The 18428-nt window shown below is 40.4% G+C and overlaps 1 protein-coding gene across 7 annotated transcripts in view; it reads left to right on the top strand.

Annotated features, from left to right (window-relative positions):
* Nucleotides 1-18428, top strand: part of slc12a7b (solute carrier family 12 member 7b) — a 61859-nt gene that overhangs the window by 39822 nt on the left and 3609 nt on the right. For 3 of the 7 annotated variants that reach the window (XM_051410550.1, XM_051410555.1, XM_051410556.1), the window contains exons 5-25: nt 4035-4089; nt 4510-4640; nt 4782-5023; nt 5203-5414; nt 6530-6697; nt 6836-6934; nt 7250-7307; nt 7762-7936; nt 8036-8154; nt 8333-8431; nt 8879-8998; nt 9451-9555; nt 10240-10408; nt 10998-11193; nt 11419-11588; nt 11850-11981; nt 12330-12437; nt 12787-12903; nt 15095-15270; nt 16521-16535; nt 17973-18106. In XM_051410550.1, coding sequence (XP_051266510.1) covers nt 4035-4089; nt 4510-4640; nt 4782-5023; nt 5203-5414; nt 6530-6697; nt 6836-6934; nt 7250-7307; nt 7762-7936; nt 8036-8154; nt 8333-8431; nt 8879-8998; nt 9451-9555; nt 10240-10408; nt 10998-11193; nt 11419-11588; nt 11850-11981; nt 12330-12437; nt 12787-12903; nt 15095-15270; nt 16521-16535; nt 17973-18106 — 2800 coding nt within the window. The remainder of the gene's footprint in view (nt 1-4034; nt 4090-4509; nt 4641-4781; nt 5024-5202; nt 5415-6529; nt 6698-6835; nt 6935-7249; nt 7308-7761; nt 7937-8035; nt 8155-8332; nt 8432-8878; nt 8999-9450; nt 9556-10239; nt 10409-10997; nt 11194-11418; nt 11589-11849; nt 11982-12329; nt 12438-12786; nt 12904-15094; nt 15271-16520; nt 16536-17972; nt 18107-18428) is intronic. The other 4 variants (XM_051410552.1, XM_051410557.1, XM_051410551.1 and 1 more) reach the window with 3 other exon arrangements.

The following is an 18428-nucleotide window of genomic DNA, read 5'->3' on the forward strand; positions in this document are numbered from 1 at the left end:
ATGACAGTTGAATGGTTAAACCTCCCTTCATCTACACCTCCCTTGTTGTATTCAGTGTATTTTATTAAATGATACAGTACAAACTGAAAGGAGCTGCTCTGACTCTCAACATGGATATTTGTCCCTTATCAAGGTTTTACAGTTTAAGCCATTAGAGCAATGACCTGCAAGGTTATGTAAGAGTGAACTTAATGTACACATCCAGCCCTTTAATGCATTATGAATACATTAGCACATGACAGTGAATATGTGTCCATGTGCTGCTGCAGTGCTGTGATGACACTGGGGGGGCAGATGCTGCTTCAACTTTTAATGGCAGACTGAGGCAAATGTTGGAATGACAGCAGTAATGAATGACCAGCAAGTCGACTTAGTGGCCACTGATCCTTCCTATATTTAGCCGCTGTGATTTCCCATACACTCCTAGCTTCTAATGGTACCTGGCAGCTTGACGTGTAATCCCTCCATCTGCAAAGTGTCAGAAACATAGCGACATGCACACCCACACAGTGGCTATATTTGCCAATCCCACGGCAGACAATGGATTACTTCAGCTTAATCAGGGAAAGTACAAACAAAAAACCTCGAGTACTATCTCAGTTGAATGCTCTTTGCCTCATAATGGAAAGCTCTAATGGTATAATGTGATCAATTTCACAGTGTGGTCAAGACTGGCAAAGTGACAGCATTACAAACTAAGCACACCTGGAATTTATTTCCATTCCCTGCCACAAATCACAGCGATTCATTCATATTTTTATTTATTGGAATTTACAACATTTTATTAAGTATTGTAAATGATCAGAAAAATATGTAACCCAGTACACTGCGCCTGTAGTGCTTTGAATTAATATCCAATTTTGTAGCTGTAAGAACTGTTTGCCTAGAAAGATAGGGACACCATTTCATATATTCCAATCTAGCTTAGTGCGTTAGAAGGGTTTACCCTCCACTGCATCGCTGCTGTTACATAATAAGAGAGCCAAGCTTAGTCAGACAGATTAATGTTCATTTTCACTGCTTAGACCACATCTGACATTCCACATCAGCCACCTGTTTATAGGTCATATTTTGTGTGCTCTAGACCCAACACCAAAAAATGTCTAAAAATAACCCAAACAGAATCCACTTGTTGTGTCTAGCTGAGTTTTCTTATTCTGTTATTATTTATCACTTATGATTAATTTTCCTTTCACTGTTAAAAAAAACTGTTTCATTGCAGCCTAAAGAATTACAAATACGAGACTAGGGATCAACTGATATTTTTTTCCTTGGCCAATACAGATATAAATGATTAGTAATTAGGAAAACAATTACCAATATTTGGAACTGATATATGTTGACAGTAAAAAATTCAATCATAGTGTCAACATTTAGAATAAAGTGGTGGAGTTAAGTTTAAAACTACATTTACTCAAGTACTGTACTTAGTATATCCATTTCTCTGTCTACCACAGCAACCTTCAGTGGCGTGTAACCAATTACATAGTGCTGTGGGCTAGATATTAAGCCAGACTACAGAGAAAGGCAGCTACATCAGAGCCGAGTAGCACATTTTAAAATTAGTTTATCTGAAATTGGTTAAAAAAAAAGATTCCAATCATCTGAGAAATGCTGAATAATATTGGATATAATCAGATTATCCCTAGGAGAGACATGTAGATCTGTTTTCAAAGATAAAAACAAAGAGTGAGACACTGAGAGTACAGACACTCTCTCATTAGCCCAGTACACAGCAGTGCACACAGAATATTTTCCATCCTGTCATGATTCCGCTGCTCTTTGGGTTGTATTGCTCAACAACATGTATACAGTAGGTGCATTGTGTTTATAGGGCAATGCTTTCACATCAGCATTATATCCACTCCTTTCAATGAATAGGGGTAGGAATGGTATGATTCGTTTCTCATTCTCAAGGCTGCAGCATTTACATTATTATAAGAGACTGCCAGTTTTATATTTCAAATCACAGTCACAGTTTTGCTAATTTTTGTATTTTAAAAACGAGTTCATAACCTGTAGTTTATGCACTCCTGAGGGTAAGAAAGTCTGAGATGTAGTGGGCAAAGATGGATGATTTAATATTCCATATCTCTGTTCTAACCAAATCTAACAACAACAAACAACAGTTCTGACTCATCCATTTATTTCATTTCATTAGTTCATTAAAAAACCTCACAAACATACTATCAATCGTTTTTGCATAATAAGTTCAAATAAATTACTATTGATATCGAACAATAATTTATCAGCTAGAAATTATCTCACCCGGTATTTTCTGATTATTTGGCATCCCATCTATTAGTCTCATTGTTTACTATTATAGAACCATACTCTTATGTTTATAATGTGATAGATACCATGAGGGATTTAAGTAAATGAGATCTTAACGGCTGCATTACTTTTGAGCAATACCTTTTTGTGAACATAGATAACTTCACTGCTGTTGACTTTATTAACCATAGTACCCCCAAACTAGAGTAATCATTGAATAAAAGCACGAATGGAAATACCCAGATCTAACGTATTTAGTTTGAAATTTCAAGAAATTTGATTTAATCAGTGTAGCCCACTAATTTATGTGGAACATTAAAGAATTATGAGGCACTAAATGCAAATTGATTCAGCTTTTTGGTGATCGATTGTCCTGTCAGTGATGTTTTAGTTAACTCTGAGGTCCATGGATATTTTTGGTTAATGTAGATTTGCTGCAAATATTGGCTCCGCTAAGGCTGCATTCACATGGATTTAGGCAGATGAACAACGCCTTGTGGGTGGTATGGGGAAACAAACACGCTAAACATGCATTTGTGATGCCGTATTATTCGTATTAATATTATTTTTTATTTTTTATACAAATAATGGAATAAAATTGATTAAATACAATTATTTTGTGTATATTATTTTATGTAATTTTGAAATTATTAGCATCTCGCTGTCCAGATTGCCAATGTTTTCTCCTTGTGTGAAGGAGCTACGTAACATCTAGTTAAAATATATATATATATTTTTTTTTATCTTTGCCGTGTGTCATTGTTGGTATTCTCTGTAGGCCTCCCCTGATTTTACTGCCCTGCTCTCATTCACTAAAATGAATGGGGACCATGTGAATGCAGCATTAGTTCCCAGCACTAAGTTTCCAAAAAGACAGGTGGCTGTGATGTAACACATGTCCACATGACTTATGGGAATTGTGTGGTCATTTTGCAGCAATGATGACATGCCTCCCAGTACTTCAGAGCAGGAAATGATTTGATTCATTTGTGGTCAAGACAAGCTAGTAAATAGGTGCTTAGGGTTTCAGTGGAAGCAGGAGGTAAAATTGTCAGCTAATTGGCTTTACTCCAGCTTGTCTGCCACTCTAAACCGGACGCTCAGCAAAGAGTGCAAGGTTTATCATGGTCATGCCCTTGTCCCTGCTTCCCTCCTCCTCCTCATCTTCCCCCCTCTAGTCAGTGTCTGTGTCCTCTACTCACTCACCTTCATGCTCTCTCATCGCCCTTTTTCTATCACCCTTTAAGTTTTAACTTTCATGTCTCTCTCTCCTTTCTTGTCTTTGTTCCTCTTATCTTGTCTCCCTGCCCTTCTCTCTGCCTCGTCCTCTCTCTCTCATCCGGAAGCACTATTAGGTAACAGGCTGATGTAAACGGCCTACGCCACAATGACTGATTTCACGGAAAAGCTCATATCCATTACCAATCCCCAAGATTTAGAGCTTAAGCCCCTTAGAAGTATTTTAACAGGCTAAATACTAGATTAACCTCTTCAGGTGTCTTATTGTTGGGAAATAATTTATTTTGTGGAAATAAAGAATTGTTTGTGGGCACGAAAAATCCTAAAAGTCATACTTGGTTTTGAATGGATGATAACTACATGACAGACTCCCTTGTTACAATACAATGGTGAAAATAACCTCACAGGAGATACTGGCCTCAAAAAGAACTCACATTTCAAAGAAATATCATCTGTGTGAGCTCTTTAGATTTCAGAGTTTTGTTGTGATGCTGTGGTTCCTAACCGTTTTCTCTCCACAGACTATGCTGACAGCTATATCCATGAGTGCAATTGCTACTAATGGTGTTGTGCCAGGTAAGACACTTTTGTGCTCAAAGACACACAACGTTTAACAAGGGATGGATTATAATTAGAGAACAAATTATTGAGCATTAGCATTCTCTTTATTCTTATTCTCTTTATCCTTCTCTCTTTATTTTAGTTTATGATCGAATGGAGTAATAGCAGGCTGATGTGCTCTGGCTGCAGCTGTAATGTTGCTGAACAAAATTTACTTCCCAGCTTTATGTATTTGTATCAGAAAGAATTTCCCTTCCTTGTTTGTTGATTTTATAGCCTGTCGACATTTTTATCTGAGAAGTTCAGGCACATTTAGGTTTCAACGATCTTTCTTGTATGTATCAGAACATCTGCAAGCTCTCCATTAATTCCTGCAAAGAAAGAGAAGTTAGTTTGCTTTTTCTGATTAAACTGTGCTCCCTCTTTTTCTCCCAGCTGGAGGCTCCTACTATATGATCTCCAGGTCTCTGGGCCCAGAGTTTGGTGGAGCTGTAGGTCTCTGTTTCTACCTGGGCACAACCTTCGCTGGCTCAATGTACATTCTAGGTACTATAGAGATTCTGCTGGTGAGTGAACAGTGTGCACAAACAACTTCTGTAAAGTGGCTATCTACTGTATGTCCAACACCTGTACATTATTATTAACTTAAAATAATAAGTGCATATTTGTTTTTTATCTTGTCCTTCCTTTCACCCTTCCCCATGCAGACTTATATCGTGCCTAAAGCGGCCATCTTTGTGGCAGAGAAAAAGGAGGATGAGGCGGATGCCCTGCTAAATAACATGCGTGTTTATGGCACATGCTGCCTAGCACTGATGGCCGTGGTCGTCTTTGTGGGGGTGAAATATGTCAACAAGCTCGCCCTAGTATTCTTGGCGTGTGTCATTCTCTCCATTCTCTCCATCTATGCCGGAGTCATCAAGACCATCTTTGAGCCACCGGACTTTCCGTGAGTCCAGTATACAGTAACCTCTAATGTTGTGTTGAACCATATGATGCAGGCTAGATTTCTCAGCCAGGCATATTTGCTAATGAAGATTCCATTTTAATGTGCAATATTTTTTTTTTTTTGCCATTTAAATAGTTTGAGTAGTGTGTAATGTCTCCTTATCCTCTCCTCCTCCACAGTGTTTGCATGTTAGGGAATCGCACTCTGCAGAACCAAAACTTTGACAGCTGTCTTAAGACGGAGATTATAGATAACTTGACGGTCACTACCAAGCTGTGGAAGCTCTTCTGTGACGGGCCAGAATTCAACGCCACTTGCGACGAGTATTTCACCAAAAACAATGCGACCAACGTGCAGGGAATCCCCGGACTGACCAGCGGAGTTATTTCAGGTTGGGACACAGTTTCCTCTGGAGGTTTTTGGAGCACTGTGCTAACTGTTTTTTTAAAAAAGATCCCTCACCTATTTCATACATTGAACTTTTCCAATGCCTAATACACAGCTTGTGTATATTTGTCAAAATTATGCAGAATTTCTCACTCAGTCTCCTCCACTAAAACCTGCCAAATTTCGCACTTTGAAATTATTACACAAGATAAATGGAGGGGCTTGTTGGTTAAATACTAACATTTCAGTAGGATTTTACACAGTCATGGAAACTGCTATGTTTTATGACATACAGTGCAACCTCAGAACATTCCTCATGTTACGTAACTGTTGGCCATGACAAAATAGTCATATTTCTTGTGGAGCATCTGGAACAAGCGAGTGTAGGAGGGATTTCATATGTGATTATTTTACTCTTTGTTTTCTTCCCTATCCAATTGCTTTTATTTATGTTTTCTCTAGTTCCTCCCCAGTCTCTCTCAAATAGCTTCTTTTTGACCATAATTTTCTTTCTTTGAAATAGTTTGCCTTCTGTTCTGATTCAGATCGGTTTTAGTATTTGTCTATTTAGAAGTCTAGAACTCTGCTCGTACTAGTAAAAACACAACCTCTAATCATTTTCCCCCTATTATCTGCTTTAAGCACCAGTGCTCACTTAGCACCAACCATTTGTTTGCTGGATCACAATTTTAATTCTATGGACAATCATATCAGATTTTTGCTGGATCTAATGTATCACAGTTATTTCCTTTTTAGAAGTATTTAAAGGACTACTGTGTAGGATTTAGTGGTATCTAGTGGTGAAGTTACAGATTGCAACTATGGCGGCCTCCATAGAAGGTGACCAGTGGCGTCTGTAGATAAAAACTTTCCCCTTTACTTAACTCCCCTTCACAGACATGGCCACTTTATGCTAATCCCATGCAGTTTGGGGCAAAAACCATGCCATACCATTTCTTTGCATGTGTTACTTTTGCATTGTTTATTTGAATATTTCTGCATACCAAACAGTATTAGAATTGCATAAATTGGATATGACTGGAAAGATGAGACACATGTATTGTACAGTGCATGGCCTTTGTTATTTAGAGTCTAATTACGTTTCTGTGTCTCTTGTAGAAAATATGTGGTCAGTGTATGGCCCTCTGGGTATGTTGGTAGAAGACCAGAAGCTGCCATCCATTGGGGGAAGTGACCCTGCCCAGGACATCTACCTGCCCTACGTAGTCAACGATATCACCACCTTCTTCACTCTGCTGGTCGGCATCTACTTCCCATCCGTCACAGGTGAGACTGTGGTAAATGTAACACAGACTAATGTGGAAATTATTAGTGTATGTGTGTAGTAGTTTCCATTATGGTCAAAATAGCAGACCATAGTGTTTTGTTCCATTTCTAAAGATTTCATGTTGGATTTTCTTCCAGGTATCATGGCTGGTTCAAACCGGTCAGGTGACTTGCGAGATGCCCAGAAGTCCATCCCCATCGGCACCATCCTGGCTATCGCTACCACCTCCTTCATCTGTATCCTTAAGCCTTTTTTTGACTGATACCAGAACACGTCACATGGCTACAACTGTAGTTTAAAATGTTTCGCTTAATCAGCTCATGTACTGGTAGAGATGATAGATATAATGATTCCTAATATCCCTGCCTGTTTATCTCTCAGTTGCCTCAGTTGCTAGGTTCAGAGGTTGTTGGCAGCAATGTTTTGGTGCCATTGGAACAAGATTCAAAGCCTGGCAAAGGCCCAATACAACTACATACAACAGCTTTAAAGCAACATGAAAAAGAGGAAACTTTGTCTATGGATTTACTCTCCTTAACCGTGCTTCCCAGATGTCACCTGTGTGGTGCTATTCGGTGCCTGCATTGAGGGAGTTCTGCTACGAGACAAGTAAGAGTGCAACACAGAGGACATCCTGTAAAATACTGCACACATGTATGCTAAATTCACATGTTCATATAAAAACATTTTATAAAAAGGAATTGGAAGGAAAACAGTACAGGTTTTGTATTGTTTTCTCCTCCTTTTCTCTGCAAGTATCATCTCTTGAGAACAGATAAAAGGCACTAAAACATCACAGTGATCCATACAAATGCAGATCCCACTGTTGTGGTTGCATAAAAAATTATGCTCCGATTTTATGCACATGATGGTATGTTCTTTATGACAATTAGTTTTTTTTAAAAATCATAATATATAGCAATATACTGAATCGTAACGCCTGTATCATGATTCGTATCGTATTGCGAGATTTTGGCTAATACGCAGTCCTAATACCTTAATGTTGAAGGCTGAATAAATAAATATGCTCTGATTAATGTATATGATTGTGTTTGCTTTGCAGATTTGGTGACTCAGTGAAAGGGAACCTCGTTATAGGTACACTATCCTGGCCCTCACCCTGGGTTATCGTTATTGGCTCGTTCTTCTCCTGCTGCGGGGCAGGGCTACAGAGTTTGACTGGCGCCCCACGTCTGCTGCAGGCCATCGCACGAGACGGCATCGTACCTTTCTTACAGGTTAGAGTGGTTATACAGGAGACAAAAATATAGTCTGAGCAGTCTCTTCTCTTTCTCATGTGTTGATCTTCAGTGTTCATACCTGGCTGTTTGTGTTAGGTGTTTGGTCATGGGAAAGCTAATGGAGAACCGACCTGGGCTCTGCTGCTGACTGCCGGGATCTGTGAGATCGGTATTCTCATCGCCTCCCTGGATGCCGTGGCTCCTATTCTCTCCATGTGAGTATCTGTTTGCATAGGTGTATTGCTTTACTTTCTTTCCATAAAATCAGATCAGCAGATAAAGTCTGTAATCCCTCAAGTATTTGGCTTCTTAAAGCCTCTTACACTCGGTCATAAAGTGGAGATTCAGATGATAAGTGAGCGCATATTTTCACTTATCGTCTTCCTTCCACAGGTTTTTCCTCATGTGCTACCTGTTTGTCAACCTGGCCTGTGCGGTTCAGACCCTGCTGCGGACACCTAACTGGAGACCACGCTTCAAATACTACCACTGGTGGGTGATGAATGATTCAGTTTTGCAGTATTTTGTCCCTCTGCAGCACACTCTATATTTACCGTCACCCAGTGAGAGAAGAAGATATTGAAAGTCTCTGAGGTTAATCTGAGGGTCTCAAAGCATTGCACTTAACAAACTTGTCAGGTTTATTTAACTGGCTGAGGCTTTCCTTATCAAGATTTTAGGACACCAAGAATCACACACAAACACACCCAGAGACACACTGTTCTGTGAGGTTTGTGTGATGATGGCCTTTACAGAGATTACTTCCACTACAAAGGTTAAGGACAATACAGTGGATTTATCCATCCAGTCCATTCTGAACTGGCTTCATTTCATTAAGACATTTCCATGAATGCGCAGAAAACCTGAAACAGTTCTGTAAATGGGATGGGTATGTAGTTAATGGAGCGGAGTTGTAAAGCGTGTGTTTTCTTCCTGTAGGGCTCTGTCCTTCCTGGGAATGAGCTTGTGCCTTGCTCTCATGTTCATCTCTTCCTGGTACTATGCTATTGTAGCCATGGTCATCGCTGGCTGCATCTACAAATACATCGAATACAGAGGGTAAGAAAGACTTTGTATGCAGTCATTCTGTTCATAGGTACACAGTGAATTACATTTTTAGATTAGCAAGCATGCATTTAAGACTCATCCACTTTATTTTAAAAGGAACTAAGTGTTCTTCTCCGCCAGTGAGGACAGTGTAATCCTTCAAAATAAAATCTCAAAATGTGGAGTTTTAAACTCTTTTATACCAAGAGCTTAACAAAATGCTACTAGTAGAGGATTTTATTTCTGATACGTATTGCAACAGAAAATGTTCTCACAGACCCAAAGGAACTGCACTAAATCGGCAAAACACACAAGAAATCCTTTAAACCACACCAAACAGTTATGAAAACAGTGTAAGACTCTTGAGATCCACCCACTGGCTTTGGATTTTATCTTTCTGTGCATGTGTTCTCATTTCTTTTCTCCTTGTTGTTTAATTCACATCAATCATTTGTTGGCTTTAGGGCAGAGAAGGAGTGGGGAGACGGCATCCGTGGCCTGTCACTCAACGCAGCACGCTACGCCCTCATCCGTCTTGAGGAGGCTCCACCACACACTAAAAACTGGAGGTACAGTATATTGTGTGTGCGTGTGTGTGTGACATAGTGCCACCTGTCACTGCTGCGGTGGACAAAAGAGAGACAGGAATAGACACAGAGGGTGCATTTAGATTAATCTCTTGGTCCTCTACCTAATCTGACAGAAAAGGTTGACGAGCCTTCACACTATACTGAGGCTCGCACTGGCTGACCTTGCAGACTGCCTGTCCAAAAAAACCAAAACAAGTTTCATTTACTTTCTTGGCATGTTCAGTGTGGATACTCTACTTAGGGATGTGATGTTTCCAATTATACAGATGGTTCTCATTGAAGGCTTCCTGGCCCTCCTCTGTTAAACATGTACTTGTAGGACTGTAAGGTCCCTGTTCTACTCCAATTAAAGTCTCCCTGCTTAGCTGAGTGTGAACCAGTAATACTGTAATAATTCTGCCACGCCTACTCTAAAGAAATTAATGTGCTTTACTCACTGGTGTTACTTTATAAGGCACTTGTTTTCATTTATTAAAGGCATCGGAAATGTGTGACTACAACAGAGTACATTTGTTTTTGGTTGTTTTGCACTGGTGTGTGCCACACTGATATTTGTTGCTGTTTTTTGAACTTTCTGAGATATAAGGATATAAAAATCTCTCCTTCACCCTGCAAAGTAATACTGTCTGACTCCCCCTCTCCTTTTTCACTTGATGTACCCAGGCCTCAGTTGTTGGTGCTCCTAGACCTGGACTCAGATCAAGTAGTCAAACACCCTCGACTGCTGTCCCTCACCACTCAGCTGAAGGCAGGGAAAGGCCTCACAATAGTGGGAAATGTTATAGAGGGAACCTTTCTCACCAAAGATGCTGAGGCCAAGACGGCTGAACAGGTATTCTGGAAATTGCCCCCAATTCTGCACTACTCATACAAACCTGTTCTACCAGAAGTGGGATTTCATGGTCACATGTAACATGTTTTATACTTCCTCATTGATTTTCTGTGCATCCATTGCTAAGTGTTGTAGTCAATATCAACTAAATTATATCTTTCTTTCTGGGCTGAGTTTGAAATTCATCACTCGAGTGAATCTGTTGTCTGTCAGGATTTACAGTCAGATGAACTCTGCCATCTACTGGCCAAACTAATTATTTTTCTGCAACCTGATTTGACTGTGTCCTCAAAAGCATTTTTAATCAGAGGATTACTTTTTCTACAAAAGCAATCATGTGCAGAAGCTGGATTCCAGATTACACAGACTGATGTATTCATGGGCATTGTTCAGACCCACCATTATGAATTTTCCTGGAGGGATACTAATGAGAGTGCCAAATGTTAATTTTGAGGTTGGGGTTAAGCTCGGTCAAGGATCAGTACTGTAGAATTAAACAGAGATTATTTGCCCTTGAGTAGCCATGGCATCTTTTTCACACATTTTTCTCAATGGTCCGTATCAATTCCTGCCTCCTTTCTCTGTCCAGAACATCAAATCTTCCATGTCAGCAGAGAGAACAAAAGGTTTTTGCCATGTTGTGGTGTCGTCAAACATTAGAGATGGCTTCTCCCACCTCATCCAGTCCGCGGGGCTCGGAGGCATGAAGCACAACACAGTCCTAATGGCCTGGCCTGGGACCTGGAGGCAATCCAATGACCCACAGTCATGGAAGAATTTCATAGGTACAGAGTGGGGGACTGAAAGTAGAAATCAATGAACACTCCGAATGCAAAGAAAGCCTTTTTAAAAATGCATAGAATTGAATGCATCTTACGTTGCATATTTGCACTTCTGCTTCTGCAATCCTTCAGTTGACATGGCAATGACTAAATGTCTCATAGACAACACATAGTGATTAATAGGCCATGTCTCTCATAGACACTCCCTCTCTTCCTCTGTCCATCCAGAGATGGTGCGGGAGACCACAGCGGCCCATCAGGCCTTGCTTGTGGCTAAGAATGTGGACAGTTTCCCGACCAACCTGGACCGCCTGGGGGAGGGGACCATCGACGTGTGGTGGGTGGTTCACGATGGAGGCTTGCTGATGCTGCTGCCCTTCCTTCTGCGACAGCACAAGGTTTGTGTGTGTCTGAGGTTGTCTTTAACTTCTACAATTCTTTTTTTCATATTTCTAATTCCTTGCATAATATGAATGCCCAGAATCTGGGTTTTATATTCGCATATCTATCTTCTACCCTAAAATTTCCCTTATTGACACTGACATCACTGTCATCCCTCCTCCCCTCCCCTCTGTACTGCTTTGCCCCGCTAATCTAACCATTACCATCTCTTGTTTTTACATTCCACCTCCTTCTATAACTGTGTTTCCCTTCTCCAGGTGTGGAGGAAGTGTAAGATGCGCATCTTCACTGTGGCCCAGATGGATGATAACAGTATCCAAATGAAGAAAGATCTCCAGATGTTCCTTTACCACCTGCGACTGGATGCGGAAGTGGAAGTGGTGGAGATGGTGAGACTTTGTTTGATAGACTAGCGCTGCCTTACATCCTGTTTCTTACTCTTAAAGGCCTTTATTAATAAAGAATATTCAATTGTTTTACAGTTGTTGTTATTTATGTTGTCATGTATTTGGTGATAAGAGATCTATGATTTGGATAAAATCTAGAGGCAAAACAACCCTCTACAAAGGCCCAGTGAATATAATTTGATATTAATTTCAAATTTAAGACGTCTTTATTTTGGTTCCCAAACAGTAAGACAAACCTGAAAGACAGCGTTGTTCAACGTTGGCAGAGGTTTTGCATTCCCGTTGCTTCGTATTGTTTTGATGACAGTGTTTCTGTCTTCTCCTGTGCAGCATGATAATGACATTTCAGCCTTCACCTATGAGAAGACCCTGGTGATGGAGCAGAGGTCTCAGATGCTGAAACAGATGCAACTTTCCAGGACAGAGAGGGAGAGAGAGGTAATGTACACTCCATCTACCTAAACGCAACCCCGCACTCACACTCGCTTTGTCTCTGTAGTTGCAATTCAACACAGTAGAAGGCAGTATTTTTGTTAGCTACTAATAAGATCAGCACATAAACATCTTCAAGTTAGTGAATGTCATTCATTTTTCTCCCTGTTAGTGTGTTCTACAGGTCAGATTGTACCGAATGTAAACTAAGCTCTTTGAGTTGTTTCCATTAATAACAGACTCCATAGTTCAATCTCCCTAGTATATTAGTCAAATCTGGCCTACCGCTGCGTTATATGACTATTGGCCCCTTTCCTTGTTCATCCGCCTCTCTGGGCCACGCTGCACGGCTCAGATTCAGAGTATCACTGACGAATCGCGTAGCTCAATCCGGAGGAAGAACCAGGGTGCAGCCCAGAACTTGACCCTCAGCCAGCAGTCCTCACCGATGGAGGACACTCAGGAGGACGAGGTAGTCCATTTTGTCAACCCCACTGTCCCTCACTGTTAGACTCACGGGCCCGTCTTCACAAAGCTCGATCTTTGGCTGCAGCTGTTGCTCGGCATTTGACTGTTTTCATGACTTTTATCATCATGGTATGAAATTTGGACTCATTTACCAGATGTCAAAAATAGATGTGCAAGTGTTGAGTCAGACTTTTTGATCTCAGTCACTTTAGTGTGGACATCAGACTGTGATACCAAAAAAGTATAATCAATATTTAAAAACGTACAGTTGATTTTATTAGTGCTGGAGAGACTATTGTGAATGTTGGCACTGATTTTAATAACAAATCTTAACAGAAGCGTTGGCACTGTATCTGTCAGCTTAACCATAGCATCAGTACAACTATGTACTAGTATTAGTTCAGGGTACTAGAGCTGCTCTGGACCGGCTCCAGCTGGCCAAAACCAGTTGGTCTACATAGAATGCACCAGTGTGAAGGTGTAGTCAGCCTGAGACTACAAGCCACTTATTATAGCAGTGTAAAATCTGATAAGTGCTAAGTGGTAAATTAGCCCGTTTGGGAAAGGTCACTGGCGAACAAGCTTATAAATAGCCCTGAAAGAAAAGCTGGTTCACGATTACAGAATGCATCCATCTTCTACATCTGACACTTTAAACACAGTCCAGACTAGCCCAACAGTAGTGCTACTTACTGTATATTACTGTCATCAAGAGCTGCTTTGTGAATACAAGCCACCCTGAAACTGCTGCCCGACCTCCCATTACCTCCATGATCCCACCTCATCCCCACCTCCCCAAAAAATGTGAGTGGACAGTGTTGTTTTAGAAACCTCAAACATTGTGTTAATATTATAAACTGATGAGATCTTAAAAACTTCTAACATTTTGGAAAGCTTCACTGCAGGCTCAGAGCTACTAAAGCTCAGTTGATCTTTGAGCTGAATGTTAGCAGACCAAGAGCACAAAGCCTGAGTCTGACATGTTTCAGAAACAGACTTCATTTGATTGAGCTAACAACAAAATCCTCTCAGTCATTTTACTGTTATTAAAGGATGTACATTGCAGCACATTCAAGCTATAGACCAGGAGTGGTATACTCACCAGTCTGACTTGGCAATACTGTGCTCTCTTTATATTTTATTTTAACTTAACCATAGTGTGTTAAAAAGTGTGCACTACACAGCCTTTCATATTTAAAGACATACAAAATTGAATATTCAATAATGTAACATGTCACCTGCTGTTTTATGGCGATCCGTGGTGTATTTATCAAATATCAGCTGGTACCAATGAACACAGAGGCCATTATCCATATCTTTATGATGACAGATGATAATAAACCCATAATATATTGTTATCATTTGTCATTGGCTGTCGTTATATAACTGTTGACATTGTACTCTATCACAGGAATACAAGTGAAGGAAGTTGTTGTCAAATACAACCAAATTCTATTTTATTGTTATAAAGATGTATGTTGATCCTGCTCTGCTCTGCTATGCTACCCTGCACTATCCCTGCATCATAGGTTTATAGACCTGCTTTATAGTTGTTTAAGTAACATATTTTGAGCATGTGTAATAATCTTTGGAAGCCCTGTATCCAATTTGGAGTTGACATCATACCTTCCAAGTCTGGTTCATTTTTACCACCACCTCCGTTCTTGTCACCCATCAATGTTCAACCCTTCCTGGGACCTTTATCCTGCCCAGAGATAATGCCCACTGTGTATTTGTTCTTTTGTAATGTATGTGTGTGTCGTACTAACAGTTTAACAGGTTTGTATTATTCACATTATTCTCTAGCATGGTTTCACCCAACTTTCATCACCATGTAGAAGAAAAGTTGTTGGTTTCCCTATTTCCTTTGTCCCAGTTTGTAATTGTTCACTGGTCAATCTGTCACCATTTACACCATTTATTTTTGATTCCTTTCAACTTTCCCCAAATGTTCTTTCTGTTCCTCTCCATTAATAGCTGTCTTTTATCTTTCTAGCATTATCTTGGACTCTGAATCCTCGTCACTTCTTTGTCATCCTCTCCTTGTTCGTTCATTTCTTAGCGCCCAGGCTGTTCTTTTGTTACCACCACCCCTATTTTTATGTCTCTTCCGTTGTGTTTCATATTGTGTTTCCCCTAAAATATCTCCTGGCCAGTACTCGAGTTCCTCATCCTTCTCTCTCCCTTCTCTCTAGGCCCAGCTCATCCATGACAGAAACACAGCGTCTCACGCTGCGATAAACGACAAGGCCGAAAGTGGGCCCGATCGGGTTCACATGACCTGGACTAAGGACAAGCTGTTCACAGAGCGGAATCGTAACCGCGAGTGCAACGCCAATGTGGCTGTACGCGATCTGTTTAACATGAAACCGTAAGTATACATCTGTTGTTGTGAACACCGCCCAGAGAATCTGTACATTTGTAATTTAAGAGCTAAAAAGAAGGAAAAATGAAAGTTTTTCCATGTTCATCTGTACTAAGCTGCAGAAGGTACTTTTTTTTTTTGCTGACAAAAACTATATATAAAAAATGAGGTTACTCTGACTCCTCCTAATGCTCCTGATGTTATTTGCAAGAATCCACCAGGCCTGAACAAAGCCAACCAATCAGAGCCGAGAAAGATAGTTGATTGTTAAGACTCCTTCCCAGGAGACTCATCAATCAACTATCTTCAAGCCAGCAACCCAAATTGTGGGTATTTGACGACCTGGGAGTCTCAACAGGCCTGGTGCATTCTTGCTAGGAGGAGCCAGGGGAATCTGATTGTTTCACAGGTTATCTGTCTCATGTACTATTGTCAGGATATAGTGAAAGTTTCTACACTTCTACATTTTTTCTAAAAGTTACCTGCTGCAGCTTTAAGGGTCCATTCTCAAATAAGAGGAGTGTCAAATCTACCGTGTATGCCACTGACAACTACTATAAAGGTGGTACAAAACATGATGTCGTTGCATGTGCCTTGTAAGAGACATTTGCACCATTTTGAACTGCTTTCGCAAGTTTAAAACGTTAGAATACGTGTGAAGTATTAGAAGGATTTGAAGAGTAAAGCACAGCATATACAGCAGTGACAATATTTCAGGATGGTGCCAAAGCCTCAGTGCAGGGGGGACAGCATGTGTAGACGTAGTACTTGTGTAGTGACGAGGCTGACAGGTTGAAATGGGATGACATCGTCTGCATGGTGTGTGCATTCAGGCTGCATTTGGTGCGTGTGCGCATGTGTGTACACTTCAGGCCATTTCAGTCTTAGTGCATGGCCAGACCACGCAGACCACTTAGACTAACACCTTCTCATCCCATACTGTCCTTACTATCAGTGTGTGGACTTCATCAGGTGCGTCCAAGTCCACTTCTATTGGCTTATAAAGTTTGTTTAAATGAGTTATGAAAGTCTCACAGGACAAGAAGAAATGGAGGCTGCTTTTCCACAAAGCCTCACCGTACACATCAAACGGCCCTGTGTCACTTTCTGGGGTTGTACGTAGGTCACCTTCGGGTGCCACGACGAGCCGTTTGGGACAGTTGGAAGCATGCAGTGTGGTGGAGAGAGCTGGAGAGCTGACATAGGAAGCATCTAAGCCTGTTTCTGTTGTTCTGTCCCATTTTTCCTCCTTCTAGAGAGTGGGAGAGCCTGTAAGTCGCATTCTCTTTGCCCTAGGCCGTATGTGTGTACCGCTGCTGTGTTGACCGTAGCTTTGTTTCATTGTCATCAAGCTCATGTGCTCGTACCTCTGTGTGTGTGTGTGTGTGTGTGTGTGTGTGTGTGTGTGCGCACATGTCTTTGTCCTTGTTTGTGTGTGCTAATGTGCATGGATATCCTGCTCCACCATCAAGCAGTATGTTGGAAAAGCCTCCATTGATTAAATTTGCATGTATTATTTATGACATTCTTTGTATGCAGGAGCAAATTTGTGCTTTCCATTTCCCTGTTTGTGATTAGCTAATGCAAAATAAATGTTAATTTTGGTCTTGCCATTGTAATATAAATGTTTTTCGTATTCAGTAGAATGGAAAGCAGAATTTTGTGAAATTGTCCCGTTGCTTTATTGCTTTGTGATCTCACATTGTGAAGGTGATGATAAAGAGGCAACATTTAAAGAGAGAGCACATGTAATATGCTATTTTTAAAACTATTAATTAGTTAGTTTGAATTGGCTTGGACAAACTAAACAATAATGCATGTCCCCTTTGTCTTAAAACACTGTCTCTTTATTTGAAATTCAACACGCTTCTGTCCCTTTAACTGCGCCTTGTTTTCTCATTTGTGTCTGACGCTAACATGCAGAATGCTTTTACTAAATGCAACTTTTCTCCTGGATAAAATGTTGTTATTACAATGATTATGTGTTATACCATTCATGGTGTTTTAAGTACACAGTGTAGTAGTGATGTTTTGATTCACAGGCAAGTCAGAAAAACGGCCTGTTTTTCCGTTGTATAACCACGTAAACAAGAGACTCCTGAAAAGGAGAGCTTGTTCTCAGTGAGTTTTCTGGCTATACTGTAAATGAAGGTTTTATTCATTTAAAGAGGAGAGCATGAGCAAAGGATTTTCCACTGTGCAGCTATTTTTTTACCCAGGAGTGCTTGATAAAATAGGCCTTTTTCACAGAGGACAAAAGTGTAAATAAACTGAAAATTGAATTCCATTTAGCTGCTTCAGTTTCAGGGTCCTGGTATTTGTATGCGTTGGCTCACTGTCACACTGTCCCAACTTACTGGGACACTAGAATAGAAAAGAGCCATTGTCAATGTTAATAGTAACACCTGTGATTTTCTTGCTATGACAAGTCAACATTTTTGCTGTGAAAAAGGCCTATTGTAGTCTTGACTCAAAATCTCTACAGATCCCCAGTATAAAGAGTCTTTATTGCACAGTACAAGTATAGTTTTACATTTTATAAAGTTATGTAGGCTACATTACAGTTACAGTACTGAATAAGTCCCAGCAACAAGCTAAGTTCCCTGTATTATCTCTAAGGAAATGTAGGCTTTAGTTTACTTTAGTCTAATTCTAAATGTTTTTTTTCAGTGCTGCCATTTCTCACTATGAGCTCCTTGTCAAACTAGGAACCAGTCAAATGTTCGTCGGATGCACACAGCTGTCAAGCTGAACGAGGTGGTGGTCAACAAGTCGCAGGGAGCTCACCTGGTTCTGCTCAACATGCCTGGACCACCTAAGAACAGAGGAGGAGACGAAAACTGTATCCTTAAAGCAGCTATAATCAATATTTTTATTATAACAATCTATCACAGTGTGGAAACATTGTGAAAGAGGTGAGTGACTCGGATATTTCCCTCAGGAGTTGGTGGCAACCAAAAATAGCAAAAAGAGAGTGAATACTAATATTTTCCAGTTGACACAAACACAATTCCAACTGATCCTTCCTAAGTCCCTCCCTTTTGTGCTCTGTGCTCCAATAACAAGTCTCAATCAGAACCTCGGTCAACTTTCTCCTTCCTGTACTTAATTTTGCTATGTGCTAGACTCGTCTACGTTGAAAAGACAACCGCAACCGAATGCTG

The sequence above is a fragment of the Dicentrarchus labrax genome, unplaced genomic scaffold, assembly GCF_905237075.1.
Source record: "Dicentrarchus labrax unplaced genomic scaffold, dlabrax2021, whole genome shotgun sequence".
In the NCBI taxonomy this organism is placed as follows: Eukaryota; Metazoa; Chordata; class Actinopteri; family Moronidae; genus Dicentrarchus; species Dicentrarchus labrax.